Source organism: Chenopodium quinoa, unplaced genomic scaffold, assembly GCF_001683475.1.
Source record: "Chenopodium quinoa cultivar QQ74 unplaced genomic scaffold, ASM168347v1, whole genome shotgun sequence".
Taxonomy (NCBI): domain Eukaryota; kingdom Viridiplantae; phylum Streptophyta; class Magnoliopsida; order Caryophyllales; family Amaranthaceae; genus Chenopodium; species Chenopodium quinoa.
In genome coordinates this window covers 1-8,571 of record NW_018743683.1, presented here as the reverse complement: position 1 = coordinate 8,571, position 8,571 = coordinate 1, and the positions used below count along the sequence as shown (strand labels likewise).

Below are 8,571 nucleotides of genomic sequence, written 5' to 3'. Positions count from 1 at the left end.
TTTTTATTTCTTTTCTTTTCTTTGTTTTTGAAAACCTATTTTAAGAAAATAGTCAATCCATTTTGGTTTTACCCATGGCAAGGGTCCAATAATAGTGTAGTTAGGTTGGGTTTGAAAAGAGCTTTCCAACGATATATTATAAGCCCAATTTCGATGAATAATGAGGAAGTTGTGGCCAAATTACTAAACTGGGCCCGGTTTGATATTTATATGCGGCCCAATGATCTAGAGAAGGGCCTAATATTGATTTGTCATTCCTAATGCAATTAGAATTGATTATAGTCTTCTAGATTCTTCTAGACGGTTATTTTCATTCCTAATTTAATTAGCATTGATAAATTGACTTTAGTTGACTTTTTAGAGTTTTAATCAGAATAAAAGAAGTGTTTTTAAGGAAAATACGATTTTGCCCTCCTGTGCGGCTAAATTTTATCAAAATTAAGAAAACGTGTGGAAATTGTTTTCTAGCACCCGACGACAAAAATAGTGCCTGGCGCTAACCTTGGCGTCTAACGCAAAGCCTTAGCGTCTAGCGCTAATGTCTGGTGTCTGGCGCTAATTTGTTTTATTCTCTTCGAAACTCTGATTCGAGTTTTATCACATCCGGCTGATTTTCTCTATAAATAGCCTCCTAAAATTCTGTTTTGAATCATCAACAATTCTTCTCATCAACAACTATCAATAACAATTAATTTTCTTTAATTCTCAAGTCTCTCTCTAAGGTAAAGCTTATTCTCTCTCTCTCTTTTCTAAGTTAATTTTTGTATTCAATATTCCGCATTCACAAGATCTAGAAACACCTAGCCAAGTTCGAAGTTGCCTTCTCCCTAGACGTGAAAGGTTTTAATTTCTGAAGGTTTGGTCCCAAATCTTTCTTTCAATTATTTGATTTAATTGTTTTGGTTTTATTATTTTCCTTGAAGTTACTAATGCATGTATTTTGTTATTAGAAAGTGGTACGAGGAATCCAAAAAAGTGCTTTAATGGCTTTATTGATATTATGATTTAGAAATCATGGTTAGATTGTTATTTTGATTCTTAGTGTCATGTTAAGGTGTTTTGACTTCCTAGTATCATGTCTAGGGTAAAGTTATAATATCAAATATGCTTATTGTGATTCTTGCGATGCTTCCTATTTTCTTTCTAATAATCATGTTAGTATCATGTTAAGGTTAAAGCTTTGATCTTTATTGCTTAGTGACATGCTAGGGTTTGTTATTAATCTTGTTAGTATCATGCCTAGGATCTTGCTATTATTATGCTTTAACATGATTATGATTATTTTAATTATTATTATTATAATTGTTATAATTTATGATGATGATTATTATGTTGCTTGATTATATTTATTGTTATTGCTTGATCACACCTTTTATGCATGTTTAAAGGGATTTTGTACTTGTAATCACGCTTAATAAGATAATTAATAATCTTGTTTACGGTTAATATGATTATAATTCAAGTGATCGCCAATAATAGATTTATTTGTGCATTAATATTCAACAAACATAGATAAACAGGTTTAGGGTTAACCTATTGATTGCATGTTAGTCAGAAAGCGCACAGGAATACGATAAGAATAAAGTAGAGGCCTATTATTACGGCAGGTTTAATCTCTTTTAGGTTGGATTTGTACCTTCATCCCCGAACTACCAGTCATGGTTCCAGACTTATTGGAGTTGACGATTTTCTGGATCATTAAGGGGTGTAACCTTCACCATGTGAACGGTTTACAAGTTCCTGAAACTTGTTTGCGACTCTTTTGCTCTAGCTTCCTTCCCTTTGGACGCCACCGTACTTTAGTGTATGATCACAGTTGAGTTCAAGTTTGGGGAAATGCTTGAAATATTCCCTATAGTAACCCACTAAGACCATACGAATAACGACCAGAAAAGGTATACCCAATGTGGGGTTGTTGGAAAGAAAGGTCATCCGAGCACCGAAAGCTTTGGAAAGTAGTAGCTGCGGGTTGGAATAAAGTCTCCAAACCTGTTTCATGAGCAACGCCTTGTTTAAGGATGATAAGCAGCGAATTCCCAAGCCACCCATGCCACGAGGAAGATGCATGGTGTCCCTATTAACCGAATGCATACCTTTAGTATCAGAATGCACCCAGAAGAAGCGCATAATTAAGGAATCAATTTTCTCAGTAATAGAGACCGGTAACTCATAGCAAGAGAGCACATGGGATGCCACTGCAACAAGTATAGAGTTAATGAAAATCAACTTCTGTGATTGTGAAAGCCAGACAGCATTCAAACTATTAATTCTTCCATAAATTTTATCAATGAGGAATTGGAAGTGGTCCCTCTTCTTGGCGATGAAGTCGATTGGAGCCCCCAGGCGATGATCGAACACCTGCACATGCTTCATTTGGAATATTGATTTGAACTCTACTTGAGAAGAGGCCCGTATATTCGGGCTAAACTTTATCAAGGACTTTGACAAGTTTAGCTTTTCCCCCAAAATTTGCATGAATTATCTGCATGATATTAGAACAAGAAGCAGACGTTGCGCGAAAGAAGATAAGAGCATCATCCGCAAAGAATAAATGTTAAAAGGAGGGGCTGGCTCTGGACGGTTTAATTCCTTGAAAAATCTTTAAATCCTGTCCCAAATGCAACATACGAGAGAATATATCCATGCAGAATAGGAAAAGATACGGAGAGATAGGGTCACCTTGACGAAGACCACATTGCGGCTTAAAGGTGTCCGAGGTAGTGCCATTGATCTCTGATTTGTAAGTAACCGTAGTAAGGCATTATTGGATCATCTGCAACCAACGAGCCGGGAACCCATAGGATTTAAGGACCTGCAGTAGAAAACTCCAGTGAACTCGGTCGTAAGCTTTGCTCATATCAATTTTGATCGAAGCAAGCCAATTAGTGCCAGTTTTGGAACAGTTGATTTTCTCCATTAACTCATGACTCAATAAAACATTATCCGTCATAACGCGGCCTTGAACAAAGGCGTGCTGGGAGTTTGAGATTAGAAGAGGGAGATACTGGCGCAATCTGGCCACCAAGCATTTAGACGCGCACTTGTACACTGTGTTACACAGACTAATAGGACGTAAATGCCCCATCTCAGTTTGGTTACTAATCTTAGGAATTATAACATGGAGCGACTGATTCCATTCTTTCAAGAGAAACCCTGTTTGAAAGAAAATTTGAATGCTCAAAACCACTAAATCTCCCACAACATCCCAATGTGTTTTGAAAAATACAAATGTTATTTCGTCAGGCCCCGGAGACTTACAGTTCCCTAAAGAAAACATGGCAATTGGAATCTCAGAAGCAGTGAAGGGACGTTCCAAATTAGCAATTTGAGAGGAAGTAAAGCGAGGAAGATCTAACTCCCGCAGGACGGTATCAATTTCCGGATCATAAGGAGGCATGTAATCTGTTTTAAAAGTCTTATTAAGAGATTTTACAACAACATGCTGAACATCCCTCTGCCCATGTTGGAGATCACCCAGGTCATCAAGTAGTAATCTAATCTCATTTTTTTTTCTGTCGACACTTGACCTTGAAAAAAAGTAGTTTAGACGGGCAATCACCTTTTAGTATCTAGTTTTTCTTGCAACGTTGTCTCCAGAATTGTAGTTGCAATAAGATACTCTCCTATGAATTATCAACATTTGACATGTAGAGAGAGGCATCATTGATCGAGTGAATTAACTCACCCTCGTTGGAAAGATCCTTCGAAATTTTTTGCCAATCAACACCCCAAAACTTTTTATTGTGGAGACACCACTTCCTAACTCGAGACTTGACGTGTTGTAGATTCTTTTAGAGAATGAACACTGGTGAGCCAGATGTGTCTTTCCCAAGTAGAAAGGAAAAAGTCGTTATATCTTGGTATTCTAGGCACCACTTGTCCAATTGATAAGGACAATTTGACCGTTGTATAAATCGAGAGTCATCAAAGAAAATAGCAGCATGATCAGAGATGAGAATCGGTTGATTGGGTAGCCGACTATCTGGATAGTTTTGGAACCAATCAGAGGTCATGTAAGCCCTATCCAGCAGCTACATAATGAGTTGGTCAGCATCTCTATTATTCGTCCAAGTATATGACAAGGGTTGAAACTAGGCCGTCATCTAATTCTCCCTTGGCCAGACTAAATTTGTAGATGCTTAACAAACCTTATACGAGTATAGAGCAAGCTAAGGGTCGAACCCAAAGGAATGAATCGAAGCTATGCTATAGTCTAATTTTAAGCTAAAATCCAAGAAATATCAATGGTTGATTTGGTAACTAAGATAACAAGAATCAAGACAATTCAAAGAAATCAATCAATATACTAAACACTTGGGATATAGGTTCCACACACAAGCTTAACAATGATGCTAATTGATAGATCACCCAATTGATTCAAACATTGCAAGGGACAAACAATAGTTTCAATCAAAGGAATTCAAAGGTTATCTCCTATAAACCAAACTAGGGTTCACTATGAATGGCTAACAAGGAGAATAATAATCAAATTCAATCAATTAAAGCAATTCTCAAATCAATTGTTCATGTCATTGAAATTTGCAATGCACTCTAGATTAATCTTATAGGTTGATCACTCCTAGTATAATTAATCACATGCATAATTATGTCAACCAATTTAATTGCAATAATCAATCAATCAAGAATCATCAACTAGCAAAAATCATCAATCAAGCATGCTTCCCCTTCTCCATAGTAACTAATCTACTCACTAATCTGGTGAAATCTAAAGCCAAAACTAATTCAATCACAAACATATTCATCTCAAGCAAAATCAAAAGGAAATACAATCAATCAACAAATTCTCAAAACCAAATCAAAATCCAAACCAAACATTCAACAATAAAAGTAAATTGCAATTGAAGTAAATTTAAAGGAAAGAAATCTCACAAACTTTGATTGATATGAAGAAGAATCACAAACTTGATTGAAGAAACAATGTTGAATTACAAATCAAATCCAAGGATTATAATCTCTACTTTCTCCCTAACTTTTCTCTAGTTTCTCTCTCTAAAATCTAAGTAAATGAAAATTATCTAAAAGTTAGCCTTCAAAAGGATTTACAAGAGTATTTATAGACAAAGAAGAAAAATTGATCGACCGCGCCCTCTCCAAGAAGACCCCGCAGGCGCGCAGAACTGGGTACGAAACCCATAACTAACTCCCTAGGCAATCTGGGCAAAACCCGCGCCCGCGGCAATGCCACCCGCGCCTGCGGCTCAGGGCGCGGCAGATGCCCTGTTCCAAGTGGAGAAGGGGGTCGCGGTGTCTCTAATCTGGAGCGGTCTCTCCAGATCCTCCGCGCCCGCGGCTAGACAACGGCCAAGGCGCGGAGAGTTCTTGCCAAAAAATCACCAAAATGATGCATATAACCCGCGCCCGCGACAATGAGAAGGAGCGGAGCGCCCTCTCCGAGCCCTCTCCAAGAGGCTTGAACCTCCTTTGCTTAGCTCTTTTTTCTCCTCTTGAATCCTTTGCGAAGCTAAGTCCTTAAGCACCTACAAAAGAAACCAAAGAGAGGAAATAGAAGATAAAAAGAGCAATATAAAAGGAAAACACAAAGAAAAGCACATAAAGGAAAGTAAAACACGAAGAAAGAATAAATAGAGAAACTAAAGGAGAAATGACAAAAATGATAAAAGAAAAGCATGAAAAATATAGTGAAAATAACCTAAAACACTACCCTATGAGTGCCATAAATGTCACTCATCAGTATATGCCGGCCCTCTAAAGGGGTAGCAAGTAGACTCGATTTGAGTCTAAAATCAATAAAGGAATCCCAACCCTTAATGACATTTGACTCGTCCAATCTATCGTGATGGTGCTCAATTAGGAGCTATACAAGTAAATCAAGAATTAAACTCCAAACCTAAGGTCTATCTTCTACAACAGGCGCACCATAACCAAACATTACACATTTAATATATCCGTTATAAAGTATTATATTACGGAGTACAACATTGGAACAACAAAAAACAAAAAGAAACATCATTCGAACCATAACCAAAAACCGCTAAACCACTACTAGTACCAACCGAATCAACCCCAAAAATCGAAGTAGGACTAGAAGTACTAAGTAAGCTAGTCACTACTGATACGGAAACTTTAGTTTCACAAAGAAAAAGAAAAGTTAGGAGCAAAAGAGTGTAGTAACCACAAAACATAGGGAAGCTTAGGAGAGGTTAGGTCATTTATTCCCCAACAATTCAAGTCGTAAGCTTCATAAAACCTTGGGGGACTATGAAGGGCCAGCCGCCAAACCAAGGTTGCTTGAGAAACCAGAAGCTGAAGTAGCAGAACGTACAGTGCCATTAAAGCTAGAACCCAAACCGGAAGATGCATCCAAAGTAGCCAGCTTTTGGTATTTAAGTGTCGAGGAAACCCAGCAATCTGTATGCTTTCTTTTGCTATAAGTATGAAGCTTATTTGCTTTGTAAAATTCAGCATTCTAAAAACCATTTGAAGAAGCACTATGAAACCCCAAGTTTGGTGCCACCGAAATATCAGAGAAACACTTTCCCTGTGGAAGAAAAATGTGGGGGTGGAGATGGGAAAAATAAGTAGCCACCTTTACCATATAAATTCAAGGTTTTTACTTTGCGACGTTTTTGTGACCAAGAAGAACCTGCGTACCCAAAGAAGGGTAATTGATCACAAGACTTACACCGTATAAAAGGGGTTTGCTGACTCCGTTTCCTTTCCCTGACCTAGTCTGACCTCGGTGAGGACTCACGCTTGCAGTGAGCAGTAGGAGAACCTAGTGAATGCATCCCAGTAGTTGCTGCCTTCGCGTGCAAGTGAGTAGAAGCAGCAGGATGCAGTGTTGCTGGCACAGCAGAAGTTGCTGCAAAGGCAGTAGCAGCAATGGGTTCGGAGTGCTGAGCAGTAGCTGCTGCCATCGAGTGCAGGGCAGTAGAAAGCAAGTTGTGGCAGCTCAGCTAGCAAGGCAGAAGTTGTTGCACAGGCTGTAGTAGCAGCATTAGCTTTGGTGTGTAGGCCAATTTTTGCGGCTGCACATGATGTGGAAGGGGTGCTCGAGTGAAGGCAATTGGCAGAGCATTCATTGCAGCACCAGCATCATAGGTATGGTCAACTAGAGAGAGTGTCGCCAAATGAAAAGCAACCTCAATATCCATTGGCGACGAACTATCAGACTTCGCAGAAATTGAAGAGTCCGAATTAAGAGAATTAATTGAGGTGAACCCGGAGGTGTAGAGCCTGAGTCCGAACTATCCGTCAGAAAACTATCCTCAAGAGCTGCAGACATACAAAATCCCCCACCATCATTAGAATTTGCACGAGTTGTAAAGGGAGCATAAGGTTCCCCTGACGGAATTACCGCTCTAAGCGCCTCTGCCAGCCTTTCTTCAGCTAAATTGTCATCCCTATACCTTGTTGAAGCCTGGTTATGGTAAGATTCTGGAGTTATAGGGTCAGTTTCACATGAAGTAAAGCTATCTTTCTCTTTAACAGACACGAAAGCAGAGCCTCCGAAGGTGAGGAAGAGGAACCACCTATTAAATGAAACATATATCCATTTTGATACACCCCATTAATCGGAATAAATTCTGGTTCAATATTATCATTATCATCACCATGAGGAGCTACAACATTTCCATGTCCATTTGGCTGATGGTTATCTACGGCACTCGAAGAGTTGTCGTTAGAATTGTCGGAGATATCAGGTTCGCTATTAGCGTCAGCATCATGATTATCCACTCCGTTTTGATCATCATCAGGAGGCTCATCATCACCATCCGCATCAAGATTATCATCATCATTATCACCTTCCAAATTATCATCATCATTACCAGAGCTATTGTCATCATACTCAAAATCTTGCGCTAAAATCAGAAGATTGACCCTTGTATTTCGATTTGTAAAAACATTCTGCTGTCCCTCAACCATATTGGTATATAAGGGTCTTGTATTTGGAATATAGAGCACTGTTAATCCTTGAGCCTCAAAAGCCTCCAAACAAGATTGAATTCTTCTAGCAGCCACATAATCCAAAGAGTGGAAGAATTCTTTAAAATGATCCACAACACCACATTTTTTACAAAATATAAACACACCTTTGTATTGAAAATAAATCTTAATAGGCTCAAATTCACCGGGGACAAAACACCTAGGGACTAGAGGTTTAGAAAGATCCACTAGAACTTGCCCGAAATTCAAGCTCATCAGAAAAGGCCATCCCCATCATATTCGAGAGTTTTTCGACTAAACCTACGAGTTTAAGGGTTTCAACCGCCCACTTTGGGTCTTGAAGCTAAAACGGAAGCCCATACACTCGAATCCAAAGCCTAGTCATATCAAAATGAACCTTGGCAAGGACGGTATACCTATTACACTTCCGACTATTGCAAATACGACCATCCAAAACGAAAGTGTGTTGTTCAAGTAACGCCTCTACGTCTGCTAAATTTGAGCATGCAAAAATATAATGACAACCAGTACGATGAACAATAACATTACCTCGTGAGAGCCACTGAGTATCGACCATCTGTTGAACGATCGCACGACAAGGAGGAGTGGGCCCAAAGAACCTTCCAATAACTACTTTCTTCC

At 38.9% G+C, this 8,571-nt stretch overlaps 1 protein-coding gene across 1 annotated transcript; it reads right to left on the bottom strand.

The window, feature by feature from the left end:
• Positions 1 to 6,938: 6,938 nt before the first annotated feature.
• LOC110683618 (secreted acidic protein 2-like) lies at positions 6,939 to 7,908 on the bottom strand. The gene is made up of 3 exons (XM_021860009.1): positions 7,515 to 7,908; positions 7,340 to 7,419; positions 6,939 to 7,229 (listed from the first exon to the last, which is right to left on the bottom strand). Exons 1-3 carry the CDS (start codon positions 7,906 to 7,908, stop codon positions 6,939 to 6,941), a joined length of 765 nt encoding a protein of 254 aa, XP_021715701.1.
• Positions 7,909 to 8,571: the final 663 nt, after the last annotated feature.

Bases quoted from the DNA above. Each gene is read 5' to 3' on its own strand.
- LOC110683618 (XM_021860009.1), bottom strand. From the start codon at position 7,908: ATGGTTGAGGGACAGCAGAATGTTTTTACAAATCGAAATACAAGGGTC. The intron at 7,420-7,514 runs GTGGTTCCTCTT...CTATAACTCCAG, and splicing joins ATATATGTTTCATTTAATAG to AATCTTACCATAACCAGGCT. The intron at 7,230-7,339 runs GTAATTCCGTCA...TCTGACGGATAG, and splicing joins TGGCAGAGGCGCTTAGAGCG to TTCGGACTCAGGCTCTACAC.